The following is a 23,779-nucleotide window of genomic DNA, read 5'->3' on the forward strand; positions in this document are numbered from 1 at the left end:
CACAATATTGGTTACTCTGATCAACTGTCAAAAAAAAAAAAAATTGTCATGTTCAATGTAGTGATTATGTAAAATGTATATCTTGCTTTCTTTTTTTTTTTTTATTCAGCACTGTTAATAGCCTTGTTAAATTCATTGCTTATCACTTTTGAATATCTTTAATCTGGAATAATTATATATATATATATATATATATATATATATATATACTAGCAAAAGTACTCGTCGTTGACTGGGCTCAAAAACAGCCTGCAGAAAATGGACTCTGATTTATGAAAGTATGATAGGTTATGAAAAGGAAGGGTTGTTAAGAGATAGCTTCGAATTTGAGGGTATCAAAACAAAAGCAAAATATGATGAAAGTAAAAATAAAATAGATAAACCCCATAATTTATTATACCATACCCATTCACACTGAAACACTTATCACAATATTCTGTGGATCTATATTAAAAAACCTTGTTAAACTTTGTGACATATTTCCATTCTATGGAAGTCAGGCATGAACGAACACCCCATAATTTTATTATACCATATTTCCACAAACTGAAACATAATTATCAAACTATACTTATGCAGATAGATATGAAAAGTCTTTATTAAAGTTTGTGCCTATTTCCATTCTATGGAGGCCAGGCATGAACGCAGACCCCACAATTTTATTATACCATCCCTATTTAAGTTAAAACATACTTATCAAAGTATTATGTACATCTATATCAAAAACACTTGTAAACTTTTTTTTTTAATTTTAAAATTTTTTATTTCCATACTTTGCCGACCCAGGCGCATACGAAGACCCCACAATTTTAATGAATCATCATTATGCCAGATCAAACATACCCATTCTTGTGTCTCGATACATCTTCTATCATTATATGTGATCAGTTTTCTATAATAGTCAACCATATAGAAGCCTATTCGTGACCAGACAAACACAGACATTTAGCTTTATAGATATATATATATATATATATATATATATAATTATTCTGATATTTGATACAACGAAACAATACTGTGTGTGGATGACTACATATTTTAAGCCCCCCTCTTTGGGGAGAGCACTGTCATAAATAATCTCACCCGCTACTTAATTGGCTGTAAATGTGAGGCTCATTCTTTGTAAATAAAAAGACAAGCAGCTTTAGCACTATAAACGTGGTGGACGAATGTTTGTTTGAAACAGACATTTGTTGAGGTCATTTGTGGGTGCCAATGGGGAAACCTACCAACTTTCAATCTTTGGCTAAGGGAAATGTGCTAGTCTAGCCGCACTGATGAATTGTGATACAACAAAACAGTACTGTATATGGATGACAATATATATATATATATATATATATATATATATATATATACACACACAAAAAAATTAATCCTAGTCAATTTTTTGATTTTGTTAACATTGCGTTTTCAAAAAAATCTTATTGATATTGGATTTTCTTTTTTTTTTTCAGGTTAGTGTCAAAACTGCTAAATTCATGTTAATATTTCATATAAAATGTCACGTCAGAAAAAAAAAAAAAAGCATTTGGATGGAATTACGTAAACCAGAAATGATGTAAGGAGAAAGAGAGGCTTGGAGTAGAAACAAATGTATACTGTCTTTTCACACACGCACGCACGCACACACGCACGCACGCACGCGCACGCACACACATTTATACTAGCGGGGGGAGTACCCGGCGTTGCCCGGGTGTTTGTAGGTGTGTGTATGGGGGGGGGGGGATAAGTAATAACCCTGAAACGGTGTTAAAAAAATCGGAAAAACCAAAACAAAACAAAAGAAAAAATAAATAAATAAAAAAAACAGCGAAAAAACAAAACAAAAAAAAAAACGCTGTGTGTATGGGGGGGGGAAGTAAACTAAAGAATAAGCGAAGTAAAAAAAAATAAAGAAACATTGCCCGCGTGTCTAAAGATGTAAAAGAAAAAAAATAGTTTTGGTCGTGAGGCTGGATTGAACCCAAGAGCCTTGACGCGGAGGTGAAACAAACTCCAACCACTTAACTGTCTAGGCCAAGAGTAAGAGGAATTGATTATAGTGTTAAAATAAGGCTTATACAGCGAGTGAAAGAGGTTTGATTTACAGATAGCCACTAAATGAGGTCATCGCGGGAGCGTTACGAGATGACGTAGCAGTATTTTATTTTTTTTGTTTTACTTCACATTAGGGTTTATTAAATTACGTATTTCGTTTCCTGTCTAGACATCTCTCTCTATCTGTCTCTTTCTCTCTCACTTCGTCTTCCTTACTCTAAAGACTGTTACTAAAAAAGAAAATGGCGTCAGGCTGTTTTTTTTTTTGTAAAAACTTTGTTAATATTTTTTGTAAGCGTATTTTTTTTTTTTACTTCACATTTTTGGCTTGTTATTTTTCGTTTAACTATCGTATCTAAGTATTTTTAATGTGCTAATAACTTTGGTAACGTTGTCATAGTGTAGAAGTTCATAGTTTAGCTTGTATGAGGGTTAAATTTTTTTTTTACCGATAACAACATTTTAAAATTTTAAATTCAGACTGCCATTAGAGCTTGCTGACGTCAAGATCATGTGACATGACTCAGCGGGTTTTAAATACAACTTGACCCAAAATAAACGACCCCGTGTATACTTTATGTAGAAGAGTTGGCGCCCGTATTTTTTTGGGCAGTTATAAATCGATTTAAAAATATGTAATGTTTAACATTAAAATGTCACAAAGAAAATCGATCATTTGACGCACTTCTGATGGTCCTTTTGGGCTAATTTTTCGATATTTGTCGTCCGGAGGGTGGGGCTTTAATATGATACCAAGTTTGTGAATTTTTGTTCCGTCGGTCAAAAGTTTTTAGCAGACACACAAACATACATACATTTTGGCTTTTATATATATACTAGCGAGGGGTATCCGGCGTTGCCCGGATGTTTTTCGTGTTAAGTGAAAAAAACCTGAAGTGTTGACGACGCGCAGTTGGAAAATAGTAAAGTGTTTTAAAAAAAACAGGTGTGCGTTTTTGATTGACATGACGGCGATAGGTATTCAGCAGTTATTTTGTGCGGGACAGTTTTGAATGAGGTGAATAAATCGGTTTGTTTGTTTTTAAAAATCTGCTCCCTGTTTATTAGGAGGAGCGAAATGAAAGCTACAGTCTGATATGACGAAGTCAACATTGAACAAACTGGCTTTCGGCCTGTGGTTAGAGTCGAGTTTCGCTTTTTTTTATACCGAAAACCGAATGTAACGCATGCCGATGCGGGAAATGTGGAATAATTAACGTTTGAAAGTCAATAAAATTAAATAGACAGGCGAGCTCCGTGGATAACTCTGAGATATTACAATTTATAGATGATATAAAAAGTTTTAAGAAGTTGTGAAGCGAGCAAGCGCTTCTTTGAAAGAAGCCTTTCGTGGACATTGAGGAAAAGCGAACATACATACACACATACATTTTCACTTTTATATATATAGATAGATTATTATATATATATATATATATATATATATATATATATATATATATATAATTATTCTGATATTTGATACAACGAAACAGTACTGTGTGTGGATGACTACATATTTTAAGCCCCCCTCTTTGGGGAGAGCACTGTCATAAATAATCTCACCCGCTACTTAATTTTACAGGAAAGAGGAGGTTTTCCTCACAATCAGAAGTCCTCCCACTCTCACTCATTAACAACTAGATTTTATTTAATAAAATATTTTTGTATGCACCAGTTCTTGATCGGATTTTCTGTCAGACACATTTTCATTGGTTAATCAACATAATTTGCTATAGTTTTAATCAATTATTGTCCGTTTCGAATTTCACTTAAAAACTGAAAATGCATTTAACTTAGTGCACACAATTGAACTTGACTAAAAATGATGTCTTAAAAATAAACTAAATTTATTTCAGTAATACTTTCCAACTTCTAAGAGTTTATGGAATTCCTTACCTTCTGATTTAATTTCCAATGTTATATAAGGCATTGATGCACACACTTCCATGACATCCAAATATTCTTCATCAGTTAAAGAGCGCAGGATTGACCGACGTTCTTCTTCTTTCATCATTATAAAATCACGGATGCAACGAATATTTCTCTACAAAAACATAAAAAAACTTATTGTTTTATTTTTTACTAGAAACTTGTTGGAAAAACGCATTCATTAAGATAATGTACATAACAATAATGCAATACTATCAAGCATTTGTGATTGCTGTTGATCAGCCAACTCTACCAGACACGCAAATAAATTGTGTTTAATATTTTGGATTAAATAGAGTTGAGACAACCAGAAAGATACACTTTGTTTTAACATCAAAGTTATTGTTTATGGTAAATTAAAGATTTTTAGGACAAAGAATCCAATATTTTTTTAAATATACATTATTGATCAAATATTTTGTTAAATATTAAAAACAAATTCATTTTATAAATCTTCAAATTTTACAGAACAAAGCAGTTTGTAAATAAAATTCTTTTAAATCAAAAATATACATATAATAAAAAAAATTTTTTTCTAGACTTTTAGCAAAAAGAAAATTATTGCAAATACACCCTTTTTTTCTAATAAACAAAAATAAAAAATAACTGACAGCAAAGTTAGAAATGTACACATACAACACGTTTTGGTTATTAGCAAAACTTTTTTTTATAATTTTAATAAAAAAAACTTGTGATGATAATGTTACAAATGTGTGTATATAACATTGTTTTGTTTATAATTTTACCAAAAGTAAAAATAAAAATAAAATGTGGTAAGACAAAATGTCTCCTTTTGATTGTTGCCAAGGCGATCCATAATACTTATAACATTATAGATTATTATGGACAGAAAACATCAGAAACTAAGGAATTACTAATGTCAAACTGAGCAGCAATAACCCAATTAAAATCAATGTTTTGGTTGTTGTTGTTCAATATTGGAATAGATATCATTTAAAAAAGTGGGCAAGGTTCATATCATAGAGTTGGATGAAGCAAGGTTTTTCAATTCATCTATCTATGCAACCATAAAAATCAATGAGCCTCATTTTTGGGAAAAATCATAAAAATGAAGCGGTAACTAAATGAACAATTGCTCACCATGGCAGGCTATGAAGCTGTAAAAGAAAATATCAACAGTAACTTAAAGCTAAAATTGAAATGAATTTCCCAACCTGGCGATTGGGGTGAGGGTGGGGCATAGCCTTTTGTGTACTTTGAAAGAGGGCAAGACAAAAAACAACCTTTCTCTTTTTTCTTCATTAAATCTAATTAGTTTCAACTAAGCTAGTTAAAATAAGGAGAAAGACACCAGAGGAAAAGAAACAGGAAGTCATTCTTTGACAAAACAAAGTCATCAAACTCCCCTAAACCAATCATAAATTGCATGTGATCTTGACATTCACAGCAAAAATAACATTTTCAGTTTTCAGAGAGAACTGTTATAAAAAGGAAAATGATCTTTTTCTTGTTAAAAAACGGGGGGGGGGGGGATAAAAAAAGAAGAGAATTCGCATCTATGAGAGACCCTAGCAATTTAAGTGAATATTCAACTTTTCTGAATAAAAGAAAAAAAAAGAAAAAAAGCAGAATTCCATTATAAAGCAGAGAACTCGCATTCCTGATGCTGATGCTAACTAAAGGATGTGCCAAAATAAATAAAAAAACTGAGGCCAAAACAGATGACTATGGACGATGAATTAGTCTTTGTTAAAGCATGCAAGACACATTGCTCAGATGCAAAATGCTGGAGGGATTACACATAAGTAACATGAAATTACAAACTAGTATAAACTACAACTGAATTAAAAATGCTTAAACATTTAAACATAAATGCAGGTCGTAAAAAAATAAATAAAAAATAAATTGAAACAATTAACGAGATACCAAAAAACAAGAGTATTATATGCAATGAAGATGTGGCAATACTTCTACAAACTCTAAGCAAAGACGGAGTGAAGAGCATACATGATGATGCACGTTGCACCGATTTTGAATCTTGCTAGATTCAGCCACTCTGATGAGTTGTAGGCGACAAAACATGTGTCAGTGGATAATCATATTTTAAAAACAAACAAAAAAAAAAAGAACAATATATACACCGCTCCCCATTTGGGGGTACCAAATTGGTCAAAGAAAATTATTCCCAACTTGTATTTAGATAAAAATGCACTTTCGTATAAATAATTAGATTCATTCAAAAAGTATCGCAAACAATAAACAAATAAACAATATATATATATATATATATATATATATATATATATATATATATATATATGTGCGGATGGGTGTGGATTAGAGGCTAAGAAATAAGGGTGGAGAGTTTTGGTTTCGATTCTAGCTGATGGCACCTAAGTCATACATACATTTTTTAGTTTCGATTACATGACTATATATTAAGTTCAATATAATAATCGATTACTATATATTAAGTTCAATATAATAATCGATAGAGAATTGTCTCTATAATAATAAACATGTAATCTGCATGAATTAAAATGTCATTTAAGTATATATTACAACCGGGTAATGCTGGGTGCAGCCTACTAGTACATATATATATATATAAAAATGAAATACTCAGAACTATACTACTTGTGCCCCTGGAGATGCCAGTGCATGGATTTGTTTAACATGGATAAGTTGATTACACAAACAACAGACCCATCATCTTGACCAGGCAGATTTATACTCAGTGGCATGGAAACTGAGACAACCAAACCCCTGACTGGTTGCAACACTTTATTCATCTTCACAACCTTACAAACAGACTACTTTGCTGATCAAGGATTTTTCACAGTGTTCAGTCACTGTGGACTGTTTGCTGTCATTCAGAATGGTTCGACTATGCTAGTCATCCACATGCCAGCTGATTTTACAGCCATTGATTTGTTTAAATTCATCTGTTCAGTAAATATTTGCTTTCTTGTGATGGTTTTGACTGGCATCGGTAGAGAGTGGTCATTTCCTCACTAGCCGCTTGAGAGGCGACCATGTTTGTATGGTAAGCCTCTGGAATATCAGAGAGGCCAACAGGTGCTATACCTTGCCCAAAGGTGACCTGCAACTGTGCAAAGGCAGGAGTGGTCAGCTCCATGAGGTATTATACAAACCGCATACTATGCTCAAAACTATAATCACAGACAAAAAACAAGAATGTTGAGAGTATGTATATATATATTAATACATGACTAACAGATATTGGATGTATCACACACAAGAAATCATCATCAGCATAACACACTATGCAATGGTATGGCAGAAAGAGAATGGTACAAGATGTGAAAATGGCATTCAAGGTCTACCTAACAAAATTTTTCTCCAGTTACAGAATGATTCCACACATAGGAAGAAAGTAAAGTCCTGAAATGGAATGGTCAACATAAAATGGGGTTTACTGCTCTTCATTTCATGAATTTGAGTTTTGATAGCCCAATCATAAGTCGGGAGATAGAACTTAGTTTTTTGTCATCGTTACAACAATGATCATCTAATACAGGTTGAGCCGGTTTCTTCTCGGGTCTACATCACATCCTGAATATAAACCTCATGTGACAGTCACACCCGTCCTCTTTCGACCCTCCTCCTAAGATAATGGTATTATCTTACCAGTAACATTAATTAGCCATTTACTCAAATCAACATAGACAAAATCTTTTGATCACATCATCAATCTAATATAATGTTCACTCTTACATGTTTAACATTCTTTTTGAGAGAGTTTAGTTCATTGCCTGGGATGCCCCTACTGAGGAATGCTGATGGGCCCCGCTCAGGCATTTTTTGTAGTCCTTGCGTGCCAGCTTTTCAAAACCACACTTAACTTTGTGTTTAACCCCCTAGTAAATAAACTCAGTGTGTCCTGCATAGATGTTAACAACCTGAAGATTTTGAATTGATTGCAATCAGTTGACAACATGCAGGTGGCACAAGATGACACCAGAAGTTGGAATCATTTGCAGAAATGTTTAAATTCCCAATATAAGATATGAAGATGGAAAATGAAAATAATATACAGAATTAGCCTCTTCCATGTTATCGGCTGATGTTATTTTAAAGTTTATCAATGGTTGTTATAGATTTACAACTAAAAAATTGGACAATATTTACTGACAATCCTGTCATTACTATAAAAGAATGTCAAATTGTGTTCACTGAACATTCCATTTCAAAATGTTGGAATTATTTGTAAAAACAATTTCATAAACTCATTAAAGTAAAATGGACAGATTATTTATTTTTTTTTTTTTTTATCTATGGTGTAAAATATTAATACCAAATGGTTTCAAGCTTCACTTACCAAGGTACAAGCCCCCTTCCCTTTCATTTACTCCCCTATGGAATCATTAATAGAATAAAATCTCTTTTGTAATCCAACCATATTGAATGATAAGAAAATATATTATTATTAACTAGCAGGGGTGCCTGGCGTTGCGCAGATGTTTGTAGGTGTTTAAAAAAAAAAAAAAAAAAAAAAAAGTTTTGGTAGGGAGGTAAGCTCGAACCCGAAGCCTTGCGGCTAAGGCGGAAAAAAAAGTGACACGTTACCACGACGCTAAGCAGGCAGAGAAGTGAGAATGGATGAAATTAAACTTTTAAAAAAGTAGGTGGTTAAACAAACGTCAACATGTGGTTTTCTAGGTCAAACATCACACCATAGAGAAATGAAATCACAGCGCAAATTTTGTAACATATTTGTAACATAAGTCGCTGAAATAAAAGATAGACGCAACCTTGTTTCATAAATCGGAGATATTATAATCTAGAAAGTATCCCCTAAGCCTTTGACAGATATACAAAAAATGCGCACACACACACACACATTTTCGCTTTTATATTATTAACTAGCGAGGGGTACCCGGCGTTGCCTGGGTGTTTGTAGGTGTGTGTGAAAAAAAACAGGTGCCCATAAAAAAAAAACAAAGCCTTGACGACGCGCAGTTGGAAAATAGTAAAGTGTGAAAAAAAAAAAAAAAAAAAAAAAAAAAGTGCTCGTTTTTGATTGACGTGACGGCGATAGGTATTCAGCAGTCAGCATTTTATGTGGGACAGTTTTTAATGAGGTCAATAAATCGGTTTGTTTGTTTGTTTTCAAAAACCCGCTCCCCCGTCTGATATGACGAATTCGACAAACGTTCACTGGCTCTGGGCCTGTTATTAAAGTCGAGTTTCGCTTTTTGTTTATACCGAAAACCGAATGTAACGTGTGCCGATGCGGGAAATGTGGAATAATTAACGTTTGAAAGTCAATAAAATTAAATAGACAGGCGAGCTCCGTAGTTAAGTGTGAGATATTACAATTTATAGATGATATAAAAAGTTTTAAGTTGTGAACCGAGCGAGCGCTTCTCTGAAAGAAGCCTTTTGTGGACATCGAGTAAAAGCGTACATACATACATACATACATACATTTTTGCTTTTATATATATAGATGATAAGAAAATGTATTGTTTTGTTTTTTTACCTTACGACAAACAAAATATTTCAGCATATCCTGGGTAATGTAAGGCAGTTGAAGTAAAGGACTAGATTTTTCCTGTAAGGCTTGAGTTAAAAGCTGTGATGCCTTCATTATGTGTTCTAAAGTCTCAAGTGAAGGCATTAAAGTGCCTGCAAATAAAAACAAGTCAGATTTGGCAATGAGAACTGAATATAATAAAACAAAATGAAAATAAAATTCAAAATTTAAATTAAAAAAAAATAAATGTAAACTGAAATATCCATTTTTAAGCCACCGTACTTAAAAAAAGGAATGTAAATGTTTTAAATCAATAGAAGAAAAAAATATTTGTAGTTTTTTTTATATCTAAATTAAAAAAGAATACCCTAAATTTAAATTGGCCTAGTATCTATTTTGATACTGCACTTCATCTTTTCTGTATTCGATCAATGAAAAAGAAATCCTTTTAGACCGAGACAATTTAAATTTTTACCTCAATCCAGCGTGTCTTTTTTTTTCTGTGAGCTGGATTTTCTGCACATCAAAAACTGGCCTTCAGTCTAACTCTGCACTCATAGATTTTGTAAATAAAGATAAAACATATCCAAGAAATACTTTTCTTCTTGACATTTGCTGTTTTTTTTTTTTTTAAATTCTATTTAATACATTCACAGATGTTTGTTTTAGCATCATTTAACTAAATCAATATTTTATATCTATTGTAGTCTCATTGTTAGGTTTAATATTCTTAGACTGGACTAGTGTGGAAGAGAGATGGGGACATTTTTTTTTACCCATAACCATAAAAATCTGAATAAGAATAAAAAAAAAAATGCTTTTGGGGTTAGACTTACACTTTCCATGTACAGCACCTGCCACTAACTGGGCAACTACATTGACCATTTCATTGATAAGGCTGGGAAACTTCTTCATAATATACTGCTTGTCTGGAAAAAAAATAAAACAAAACAAAAAATGTGATAACAAAAGAAATCTCTACAAAATAATATAATGCCAAAGACAGTTTCTGATGCAAAGTGTAGTTGTGATAACTTAATTCAAACTTGCAAGATTTATATATGAATAAATTCCCATAATATATAATTGCTTATAAATGATTTTTTTTTATAAAAATAAAACTACTTAACCAATTTATGTAATTTTTTAAATATATTTTTTTATCATGGAAAACGCAACAGACGTTCCTTATAGCCATAAGATTTTTTTTTTTATTTTTGTTTGTTTAATGTAAGGGGAATTTTGGTCAAGAACTGACTAAATTGCACAAGCTGTTGTGCTCAGTTAGTTTATAATCATAAATCTATAATTTTTTTTTTATCTATACAGGGTAAAATACAAAAAAGGAATGATATAACTATAGTTTTCAAATTGCCCTCTCCTAATATTTTTTTGTATTGCCTTATGTAAAAAAATCTGTTTTAACATTATTTTTATGCACCCATGTCAAATTCTTTTGTTACCAGCAACAATTTGCATTTTTTTCTATTAATATAACATAAAATGATTGAATAAAAAAAAAAAAAGGAAATTAAGTTAAGAGAGTTATAATGATTTGGACAGCATAGGATAACCAACTTCAAATTCCAAAACTATTCACAAAATGTTCACACAATACAAATCTCTCTTAAAAACTCTGAAAACCTACCGATTTCTAAAGTATGTGGAGGCAGGGTCTTTCGTGCCATGTGTGCAAAAAGGAGAACCCTGGCCTTCATACTGTAAGGAAAACACAACGGACGTTCCTTATTGCTTTCACCAAGATTGCTTAGTTCTCGCATCAACTGTCAAATATTAAATAAAAAAAAGAGAAAAAAAAAATTAGCGTTAAAAACAAAACAAAAATTATATAATAAAAAAGAGAGAAGATATACAGGATGTAGAGAATATGTGATTGGCAATTTTCAACTTGAGTAATTTTTAGTTCAAACTTCCTCAAGCAAAGTATAAAGCAAACATATGGAGACGCACGTGAAGTTGTTGCACAATTTTATTAATATAAACATCCATTGTAGATGTCATTTTATCAATATAGAGATATCTTTGGTAAATTAGAATCAAAGTTAATGTAAATATATATAAGATCATTCGTATTTTAAAGAAAAATTGAATTAATGAACTTTTTGTTTACTTCCAAAATATTTTAAAATCCAAAGTAATCACCTGAGCAGTTTGTCCCTTGAATCTTCAACTATGATTTTGAGGTTAGACGTCCATTTAAGTTTTTTTTATAAAATGCATTTACTCAAAAAGTTCTTTTATATTCTTTATTCTCATTGGCTAATTGATACTACAGTTAAACAAGCAAGATTTCCATTGGTTTATCTCACAGCTGTCAACACAATCTTTCGATGGTTGACCTCAGATTTTATATACTACACAAGAGTTTTTTTTGGTTCTTATTTAGAATTCGACTTAATTTAAAAAACAATACAGAAAATTCTTTATGATGAACCTACCCGTCAAAGAATGAAGATGTCATATTCTAAAAATCATATAAATTAATCAAGTAGTTTTTTTTATTTAACAAAGAAAATTAAATTTTATGGCGAGCAAGATGAAAGCCACCATGTTATTTTAGAATGTGTTAAAAATCAAGGGCGACAATTCAATTCAACTACCAAGATTTTGTTTGTACTTAAAATAATTATCCCTAAAAGTTGTAAATTTTAATTTTCTTAGTAAAAAAACCAAAAAAAAACAAAAAACACGACATGATTTTTGGAATATTACATTGTTGTTCCATGATGGATATGTACAAAGACTTTTCTGTAGTTTTGTTTTTCAATTAAGTTGAATTCTAAATAGGAATCTTCATTTCAATTAAAATCTAAACGGTTTAAACTGCTATATTTCATTCCTGACTTCTTCAACATAAGAGGATGGCAGAAATAAAAAAAAACACAAGGAATTGAAAAATTCAAGATTTGACTATGAGGAAAATCAGAAATATATATATAGATGATCTGATGTCATTAAAACATCAGAGTTCTTGCTGATGGAGATTATCGACAACAAACCTAACAAAGGCTTCAGGTTCAACACTGGTGGTGACATCTACATTCTGAATAAAATAGTAAATCAACATCCATCTGCATCTACTTGGATCAACCATGTAGATGCAGATGTGTGGTACGTGTGGTACTTAGCACGTTGATATATCAGCCGTCGGTCTCTCAGCTCATCTGACTGCAATTTCTTCAACTTCTTTGTGCAAGTGCAGTAAAATGAGACGGTGACAAATCCAACTGCAAACAACAAGGCTGAGTCAATAGTCCAGATCAGCAAAACCTTTCAAAGCCAAAATTAAGAGAGAGTAATGAAGGCATATGGCAGGTTCAGAGGGTATTGATAGAATAAATCATGAAGACAAACTGACTCAAGTTTGATGAATAAATCTAAACAAAAAAATGAAACTTATGGCTATGTTCAAGTTTTGTTGCTGAAATATAGTTTCAATTGTTGCTTTGCAGATGAGAAATGGTGGCAAAGCAGAAATTTTTCTATAATAGTCAACAAAAGAAAATTCAATGTTTTTTAAATTGAATTTTTATGGTATCTTTTTATTCAATTGTTAGGTGAAAGTACAGAAGAGTTAGCAAAGCCAACCCCCCTACATTATGGTTTATAAACTGCACAATTACTGTATTTAAAAAACAACTTTTTTTTTTATTTTACAAAAAGCAGTTTCTAATGAATCATATAAAAAATAATTCACAAGTTACACCATGACTTCATGTTATCTGAGTTGTGATGATCAGAAGGGATATTTTCTGTATTATCACCATCTTCCTGTTTGTGACGCAACAACCAGAACTCAATTTTAGCAACAAAACTTTTTCTTAGACAATAATCTTGCGAATAATCATCGTTCAAACCTTGTAAATTGGAGGATTCAGACAGAAACATTTTCAGTAGAGCTGTTTACCAAAAACAAAATTAGTTTTTTGAATGATTTCAAAAATAAATAAATAAATAAATAAAACTAAAACTATGGATGCCATTGGTTTAATAATCAGGAAACACTTTAGGTTATAGTCAGTTAACGTCTTCCCTAATTTTCCGCGTGGCTGCAACTGGAACCAATGAAGAGGCAAAACAATCCCTTTGCTCTTTTTGTTATTATTTGCATTTTGAAGCGATTTATTGAAAAATATACAATAGAAAATAACAAAATTATACGGATACACAATTAGTTTTTATTTGCACTTTTAATAACAAAATTATAAAAAAATAAAAGTTTTTATTATTTGAAATTTTATATTTATGTTCTCAATAATTAAAAAAAAAAAAAAAAAAAAAAAAAAAAAAAAAAAAAAAATGGAAAAGATGTATCACTAAAATGTAATAAATAATAATAAAAAAAGTACATGCACAGGGGAGATAAAAACGCAAGAAAAAATAGTGAAGGAACTATTCCTCTTCTGATAGAAGTCATGCAGAAAATTAGAAGACATTTTGCTGTGACCGATATTGTTCAATAAGAGAATTAGTAAAATCGTTTTATATATATACTAGCGGGGATGCCCGGTGTTGTCCGGGTGTTTGTAGGTGTGTGTGTGTGTGTGTGTGTTGGGGGGGGGGGTAGACCAAAGCAACAAATAATAAGCGAAGTAATAATCCTGTTTAAATATTAAAAAAAAAAAAAACGAACAAAAAGTTTTTTGGGAGGGAGGTAGGCTCAAACCCGAAGCCTTGAGGTTAATAGTCTGAAGATGGGGACTTGAGAACAGTCGAAAATAAGCCTTTAAAAATGCAGGTGGCTGAATGTCAACGTATGGTTTTCTAGGTCAAATATCACACCATAGCAATAGTAGAGAAAACAAATTCACAGCGCAAATTTTGTAAGATAAAAAGTTGCTGAAATAAAAGATATTTACGACGACGTTTCATAAATCGTAGATATTATAATCTAAGCAGTATATAAAAAGTTCTAAGACATAGTAACCCCCCTCCCCCGAGAACTCCCTCCAAAAAAGCCTTTGCTGGATAGACAGAAAAAATGCACACACACACACAGTCTTTTATATATATAGATGTATATACATACAGCAGGTAATTCTTCATTATCACTTGGACGCTCAATAATCTCAGCATTGTGTAATTTCTCATATTCCCATGATGATGCAAGAATCATGATTACACCTGTTGATTAAAATTATTAAAGATTTTGCATAAAATTTATGTCAAAACTAAAACGAACAGTTTTATTTGGATAATTCAGTCCACGTATTGAAAGTTATTTCCACAACGTGACATAATGTACTTTAGTACTTGATAAAATTCAATTCTAAATGACACTCTTCTGGAGATTGAAAGTTCAATCCTCATTGCAGGCGATACCTAAAATACAATTATGAATTACTTAGGACTTCCAACTGGTCATGTCTGATGGAGCAAGACCATGTTATCCCCGTAGATTAAATAATGGTTCCGTTCAGAATTCCAGGCCAATTCCCAAATTCCACAGAAAGATTTTAAATTCGGCAAGATACACTAGAAGAAGGTTACATTGGCGAGAATGTTGTGAAAATAACTTTTTAGCTGAAAACAGTAATCTGAATAATCCAAATACAAATTTTCAATTTCATTCAAATTCAGAAACATGAACAGTTTTATTTTAACTTAAAAAGTTGAACTTTTTAAGTTTTTTTTATACATTACGTTCATTTTGAATCATCTTTATACAAGACAAGCAGACCATTTTTGATTTTTTTTTTTAGTTTCAATAAAATGATGAAAAAGTGAAAATTTCATGATAAAACGGTAAATATGATCCTTAAATCTTTTTTTTAACATTTCTTTTAATTATCAACATAATTTCAACTTTTAATAATATAAAAATCAAATTATATACACATCAGCATTCTGTCCTTGATGTACCAAAAAGGAAACTTTTTTTTTTTTTTTTTTTTTTTTTTTTTTAATTCAGACTGAAGGTGGGTCTAACACTTAATATTATTTCCCTTCAATGTCTAAAAAAAAAAAATTTACATTTTACAAGGATTTTTCCAGAACATTCTGGTGAGAACAAAAGAAAAAGATTTCAACTTCAATGTGAAAGTGAAGGGAAAATAAAGTTAAAAATACAAAAAGTATATTCAATCAATTCTAATAAAATACACAATGGTATAAACTGAAAATTTTATACAGTTGTTATCATGCAGATATTGACCAAAATTAAAAGAATTGGAACCTAGCAGTGATGGCTGATGCTTTCAACATGTCCAGACTTTAGCATTATTTATTTGAAAAATTAGAAAAGAAACTGAACAATATTACTTACGTTTAAGTTGCATAGTAGGAGTTTTGTTAAAGAAATGTAAATACAAATGTGTAGTGTCCAAAAGAACTTGGTCTGCACTGAATTTGATGGAGCGATACCACCAGATGCCCTGAAAAAAAAAACAATTCCATTTATTAAAAAAGAGGTTTTTTCCTTTTTTTACTTTTCATAAAAGATTTGATAACTTATTTTTAAAAGACTTAATATTCACCTACTGAAAAATAATGAAAACTGCATTGTATCATTAATATTTTAAAAATGAATGTTTGTCCAGTATTTTGCATTTTATATAGCCCTTGTCTTGTCATATTGATAAATATCCTGTTTTGGTTAAGCCGGCATTTTCTCAAGCAAGTATAACATGTCTGACCACCACACACACACTTTCGTCAATCTTGAGCTATCTCACACTATTCCAGAGTCAAAGACCAATTATGTGTGATTCTGATAGTGCTACCAAGTTACCTTGGATGGTCATCATCCAGGTTTTTAACTGCACACCATCACATTTGTGGCAGTCAAGTAGAGAAGCTTGAGGAGTTTCCTTTGGACGGTGAACCGATGCCTAAATCATTCTAGATTTAATTAGAATCTGAATTTATAATTATATCAAAATAAGGAATTTAGAATAGAATCAATAATTGTATCAGAATCAGGAAAAATATTGAAATCATCATATCTTTAATTATTATTTGAATTTTTTTTTTACATTTATAAAACACTTACTCGGACTAATTAAAATTCTTTAGACTTCCATGAGAATTGAACTCGTGTATCGCAAGTCTAAAAATCTCAGTTTTGACATTGTAAAACCTTAATGTGTACTTTGTCAACCAATTACATGTTTTTGTTTGCATACAAAAACATTGTAGCTTTCTAATAGTAAATAGATCTGAACCTTTTTCTATGAAAAAGTAAAATGTAAAGAATGTTACTAGTAAACTGATGTCAAATCTACAATTCTGAACGTTGATTTTTAAAGCAGATATCATTTTGATTTTGCAACCCAGTGTAGCATTCAATTCAAGTTTTATCACAATAAATATTGATTGTAGATTATTACAACAAAAACAAAAATCACAAAAAGACAGCTGTTTCTTGCTAACCTAAAGCTAAAAAGAAGGAAAGAAAAAAGTGTACTCACCACAACAATGGGCAATAATATCATAAACACTAAACCATACACAGCCAGCACCTATAAATGAAGACAAATGCTAAATATTGTATAGTATGTATGGAAAATTTAATTCACGCAAAATACACATTATAATGTTCGGAATCATCCAATTAGTATCAGTAATGTTACTCAACATCATTTGGATTTATATAGATCATTTTGTGAACTTTTAATAGTTTTATGTAGCAATTCACTCAATCCTACTAGAAATTTCAAAATAAAATAATGGACTTAAAACATTTCTTCTTCTCTACAGAATTCAATGACAGTCTGCAACCACAGTTTAATAATAAAATTACACAAAGCAAAATAAAAAAATGTTTTAACTTTAGTCACATGATTAAAATCAACCAGAAATTGCAGGAGGTTTTCACATCTGCTGAAGATGATCTTGCAATGCGGCAACATCTTAAAACAAAATTATCCAACAGATTGGGAATTCATTGTTGTAACGATGGGATCATGTTAAAAGAAAGATTGTTATTAAAGCAGTTTAACTTGAATAAATCGATTTGATTAAAAAAAAAAATGAAAGGAACAAAACCATTCCAGTGTTAAACAGAAAATCATCTTCCAAGAAATTTATCACTTCAACATGGCATCAAAATGATGACCTCTGCTTCAAAACAATCCGATACATATTGGCATTATACCAATACAACAAACCTATTCCTAAAATTATAACTGAACATTTAAACTAGAAAGAAAATGAAAAAAGAATTCAAATATAGAAAAAAAGAAAAGGATTTAAAAATTAATATTGTATGAAAAAAGGGAAATGCAAAAGAGAGATTGCCAGCTCATTTTTTGATCTTATGAAATTGACAAAGCTAAGTACATTTTTTAATAACTCCAATTGATCTCTCTATAATTTAAGCACATACACACATTTTTAAATTATTCTTTGAAATTTCACCTCCATGTTTGTATGTTTCAGACTCGAGAGAATATATTTTAACTAGCAAAAGTACCCGTCGTTGACTGGGTTTAAAAACAGCCTACAGAAAATGGACTGATTTATGAAAGTATGATAGGTTATGTGAAAAGGAAGGGTTGTAAAGAGATAGCTTCGAATTTGGGGGTATCAAAACCAAAGCAAAATATGATGAAAATAAAAATAAAATAGATAAACCCCATAATTTATTATACCATACCTGTTCACACTGAAACACTTATCACAATATTCTGTGGATCTATATTAAAAAACCTTGTTAAACTTTGTGACATATTTCCATTCTATGGAGGTCAGGCACGAACGAACATCCAATAATTTTATTATACCATATGTCTTCAAACTGAAACATAATTATCAAAGTATACTTACGCAGATAGATATGAAAAGTCTTTATTAAAGTTTGTGCCTATTTCCATTCTATGGAGGCCAGGCGCGAACACAGACCCCACAATTTTATTATACCATCCCTATTTAAGTTAAAACATACTTATCAAAGTATTATGTACATCTATATCAAAAACACTTGTAAACGTTTTTTTTTTTAATTTTTTTATTTCCATACTTTGTGGACCAGGTGCGTATGCAGACCCCACAATTTTAATGAATCATAATTAGGCCAGATCAAACATACCCATTCCTGTGTCTCGATACATCTTCTATAATTATATGTGATCAGTTTTCTATAATAGTCAACCATATAGGAGCCTATTCGTGACCAGACACACACACAGACGTTCAGGTTTATATTATAGATATGTGCATTCTTTTTTTCCAGTTATTTTATGATGTTATATTAACGTATATGTTTTGTTTATATTAAAAAAATAAATTAAAATGCAGAAGTAAATTCAAATGCAAGTTAAGACCATTGTAATTTGGATTTATAAATATAATGATAAAGTGTAAAACATTGCATAATTTTGAGATAAAAATTTGTGATGAAAGTTTATCAAAATAGATCTTTGTATTACAATGTATTTTAATTGATTCAAATAAAAAGTGAGTGATTGAATTGAATTTAGAGTTGTTGCATGGCTAAGAGATAGGATATGGTGAGCACATTCCTAGTGTTAAGTTACTCATGAACAAGAAACATATATCTTAGCTGGAGATGAAGAAAAAAAAGATTACAGATATTTAGCTGCTCAATGGCTCAAAATTCATCTTTTCAAACAAAAGTACATTTTACTTTTTATAAAAGTCCCAGAATGTGAAGTTTTATCTTTAGTTGACCTTTGACAATTAAATATTTTCGTTTACTAGCCAAATAGAAAAGTTACTAGCCAAACCCACTTGATTTTTGGAATATGACATCTTTGTTCTGTGACGAGTACGTACATCATAAAGATTTTTCTATATTTTTTTTTAATAAGTGTAATTCTAAATATACAACAAACTTTGTATTGAGACTTGAAAGTATAAACATTCAAATTTTTTCAAATGCTTTTTTTTTTAAACAGCCTTTGTTTCTATTAAACTTTTATTGTTTAAGTAATTTAACTTTGTTTTGTTTAAACAAATAAAATGGTTTAAAAAGACATTTTTCACTAAGCAATAAGCTTTGGAAGATTGACAATGAAAAAAATAACAACCACCAAAAGATAAGTGTTTCATTATTTCTAGTCATCACTTATTAAAAAAAAAAAAAAAAAAAAAAAAAAAAAAAAAAATCACAACGTAAAGCCCTGCAGAATCAAAGCTGTTTGAACACAGTTTTTATCAAGTTCAAAGTCAATGAAGACATCAACCAGATTTTAGAGCAGCTCATGCATCAATTTGCTAATGGATGTTTTTTTTTTTTTCTGCAAAATTATTATTTCCACCTTGCCTCCTCCCGCCCTCTCTCCAAATAAGAAAAAACATTAGAGAAAGACCCCCAAGTATAGGAAGAAGACAGGAAGTCATTCTTTAATGAAGCAAAAGTCTACTTTCCACCTGCATTTTAAATCATTTGAAGTATAGTGAGAGGCAAAGTAAGAGAAATCAAATGAAATTAAGGATGACAAAAAAAAAAAAAAACAGGAAAAGAAAAGAAAGTAACAAAGATAAATAAAATTAAGTTGTCAGATGACAAAAAACAAAGGTGTAAAGCGCTAAAATTGAGAGAAATCAGTTTTTACTTAAATTAACAAAAAACAGATTTTCTTTCTGAATTTAAGTAAAAAAAAAAAGGGGGAATTATGCTTTTTTTGATTTGCTAGAAAATGAAGATCTCACGGCCTTGTACAGTATGTAAATATGTTGGTTTAAATCAAATAAAGGATGTGCAAAAAAGTTCTTAAAATCAGTCATTTTAACTTACCCACATTGAATTTTCTCGTTCTACTATCCATTTGGGAAGAGCAATACCAAATCGAGTGACTGAAAAAGAAAACAGAAAATTTGGTTTAATAATAAAAAAAAAACATTCACAATGTTTTAACAACATTTTTTTTTTTTTTAGGTTTTCTGTAATGAACAGATTGAATGCAGAAGAGCAATTTGCATAAAAATTGGTATCATTGGATAGATAAAAAATTCTGTTTTAAACATTGTATTTTATTTATGGAGATCAAACAGACAAGTATATAGAAGCCAGAAATAACTGTAAGAAAGAAATAGTGACAGCTAAGAGAGAATTTACTGAAACCACCAAAAAATGCATTGAAGCACAGAAATTAGAAATCCGTGACTTCTGGAAAATCTACAACAGTGTAGTAAATAATGGACAATCAACAATTCCCCTACTATCCAAAAATCATGAGGTTGTTTGCTCTGCAACTGAGAAGGCTAACATGCTTGCCAGACGGTTTGCCTCCAATTCCACACTGGACCCTACTAACTACCCCCTCCCTGACTTTCCCTTGCGGACACATGCCACACTAGATCTGAAAATCACCCCTGCTCAGGTGCATACCATCATAAGAAATCTTGACACTGCAAAAGCATGTGGCCCTGATCTCATCCCGGCTGTGCTATTAAAAAAGTGCGCAGCCGAAGTAGCTCTAGTTCTCTCCAAACTTTACAACAAATGCCTTAAAGAATCTTGCTTTCCTGCCTGCTGGAAAATTGCTTCTGTAGTACCAGTTTTCAAAAATTCTGGTGAAAGAACTGACCCAGTAAATTATCGCCCCATTAGCCTCCTCCCACTTTTCGCCAAAATATTTGAAACCATAATTAACCAAGCTCTAGTCCATCACCTTACAGATGTTAAACTTCTTATTGACTAACAATATGGATTTAGGCAAGCCCGTTCCATAGCAGACATCCTAACTGTAATCTCAGAACATATATACCATTCACTGGACAAAGCGGGGGGAGGGTAGAGCGGTAGCTCTAGATATATCTAAGGCTTTTGACAGGGTATGGCACGAGGGTCTCAAGAAAATCAGATCATAGGATATCACTGGAAGAATACATAACATAATTAAATCCTTCTTAAATAAGAGAAAAATCCAGGTTGTCCTTGACGGTCGTACATCTAAACAATGATATAAATGCGGGAGTGCCTCAGGGGTCTATCCTTGGACCTCTATTATTCCTAATATTCATAAATGACTTCCCTGACAAAATTGTCTGCGAGATGGTATATATGCTGACGACACCATGCTCTATAACAGACACGACAGGAAAACAAATGAATACATATCTAAAGAAATGGCAGAAACACTAGAGGATGACCTCCGATCCGTAGTGGAATGGGGACAAAAATGGATAGTCACATTCAATGCTGCCAAGACTAAACTTGTTTCCTTCAATAATTACAAGAAACCTTCCCTACCACCAATAGCAATGGCCAATGACTTTATCTGAAAGTACATCTTTTAAACTCTTCGGCCTAACGTTCACAGGAAACATGAGTTGGAACAATTCTGTTGAGAACATTGCCAGGACCACTGCGAAAAAGGTGGTTTCTCTCTACCGTGCTAGAAAGCTATTAATGCCGGAAAGTATCCTATACCTTTATAAGGCCACCATTCATCCATGTATGAAGTATTGTTGTCATATTTGGGCTGGTGCATCTGCCACTAGTCTCTCGCTCTTAGACAAGGTTCAAAAGAGAGTCGCCAATCTAATAGGTCCTGAACTGTCATCTAAACTTCAGCCTCTGTCCCATCGACGAAATGTTGCATCCTTTTGCCTGTTCTACAAGTACTTTAATGGTGAATGCTCTGACGAACTGCAAGCACTTGTGCCCCCTTGACGTAAATACCCCCGACAAACAGCAAAATCCCACCCCTTCATGGTAGAGATCCTTAGATGTAAGAGAGCCTTTTTACTCCAGTAGTTTCTTCCCCAGAACTGCTAGACTTTGGAATTCCCTTCCGGGTCCCTGCTTCCCCAACTGTACTGACATGCAGAAGTTCAAGTGTAACGTGAACTGACATCTTGCTGCCCAACTCCCTACACAGTACCCCTGATGCTTATGTACCTGATAGTAGCCCCCTACAACAAAGTGGCAATGTGCCTTGTTTGGGGTAAAAATGCAATAAAAAATCTACAGGTAAAAGGAAAAAAGCTTGAATTCACGTCTAAACCTTATCCTGTCCTCTAATTACATGTTTTTAGAAAATGCTTAGCCATTAAAACTCTACTAAGATCTGTAAAGCATTTTGGTAAATGATAACTATTTAAGAATAAGAAAATCAAACAAATAGGGTATGGCTTAAAGGTTTACTTCATAAGATCTCTAGCTATGGTATAGCTGGAAATGTCTTAATTATTAAATCATTTCTTTCTGATAGGTTCATAAGAGTAGTAGTTAAGGGGCAAAAATCAGAAGCTCACAGTATTTATGCCGGTGTCCCTCAGGGGTCCATCCTGGGCTCAACTCTTTTCTTGATCTACATTAATGATCTTCCAAATCACATCCTTACATCATTTGTAGACATTTATGCTGACGACACTACCATTTGCACATCTAAGACAATAAACAACCAAGTTCTCTCCAATTCTCTCTCCTCTGATCTTGAGCACGTAGTACAATGGGGTAAGGAGTGGCTGGTTACTTTTAATGCATCTAAAACCAAGCTTCTCTCTTTACATCATCAACATTCTGATCCACATCTGGCATCAATTGAAATGAATGGCTCTCGTCTTCAGGAGGCCTCGTTTTGACAAGCTTCTTGGCTTGACCATTACTCCTGATCTTAAATGGAACATGTACATCAAATCTGTTGCCAAGGCCGCTGGAAAAATGGTGGGATCTTTCTATCGATCCGGTAGATATCTCACTGCTGATGCTATTCTCTATCTATATAAGAGCCAGGTACGTCCAAGGATGGAATACTGTTGCCACATCTGGGTAGGAGCTGCTAGAAAGGACTTGTCCTGCCTTGATAGAGTTCAAAATAGACTTCGTAGCCTCGTAGGAGATGTCCTTTTCTCTTCCTTGCAACCTCTATCTCACAGAAGAGATGTTGCGAGTTTGTCTGTGATGTATCGTTATTTTCATGGAAAGTGTTCGACTGAGCTTCAATCTATGGTCCCTCCTTGCCAAACTTTCACAAGAAACACTCGTCTAGCTGTAAACACTATCAATAATTCCCCCACTCTTTATTTGTGCCTAAACCTAAACGTAGATTCCATGAACAAAGCTTCTTTCTTAGAACTGCACGCCTGTGGAATTGTCTTCCGTTTTCCTGCTTTCCGGCTGACTACAATATGGTTGTCTTCAAGTCTAACGTAAATAAGTTCTTGATGAGCCGTTCCATATAAGTTATCAAATTTACCAAATTTTCATTACTAACGATTACTATATTGTCCAATTTCTACTGTACACTCTTTAACCCTTATCCCTGAGTGGCCTCTTGGCCTTGATAATGTGGTGATGTAAAAAAAAAAAGAAAAAAAAAAAAGACCTATTATTTTTATTGTAAACCAACCAAGATGCCAGCTAAAATATTAGATAACATACTGTATTTGATAAATCAGTTTGGAATCTGT

The 23,779-nt window shown here is 32.1% G+C and overlaps 1 protein-coding gene across 1 annotated transcript in view; it reads right to left on the reverse strand.

Moving 5' to 3' along the window:
• The window catches only part of LOC145286098 (translocation protein SEC63 homolog), a 63,480-nt gene that overhangs the window by 18,377 nt on the left and 21,324 nt on the right, over window positions 1-23,779 (reverse strand). The window contains exons 6-13 of the mRNA XM_080134778.1: window positions 20,157-20,215; window positions 16,867-16,917; window positions 15,723-15,831; window positions 14,487-14,581; window positions 11,085-11,220; window positions 10,273-10,365; window positions 9,443-9,588; window positions 3,943-4,090 (exon numbers count right to left, since the gene is read on the reverse strand). Coding sequence (XP_079990904.1) covers window positions 3,943-4,090; window positions 9,443-9,588; window positions 10,273-10,365; window positions 11,085-11,220; window positions 14,487-14,581; window positions 15,723-15,831; window positions 16,867-16,917; window positions 20,157-20,215 — 837 coding nt within the window. The remainder of the gene's footprint in view (window positions 1-3,942; window positions 4,091-9,442; window positions 9,589-10,272; window positions 10,366-11,084; window positions 11,221-14,486; window positions 14,582-15,722; window positions 15,832-16,866; window positions 16,918-20,156; window positions 20,216-23,779) is intronic.

Source organism: Euprymna scolopes, chromosome 10 (assembly GCF_053919585.1).
Source record: "Euprymna scolopes isolate OS-2025 chromosome 10, ASM5391958v1, whole genome shotgun sequence".
NCBI classification, from domain to species: Eukaryota; Metazoa; Mollusca; class Cephalopoda; order Sepiida; family Sepiolidae; genus Euprymna; species Euprymna scolopes.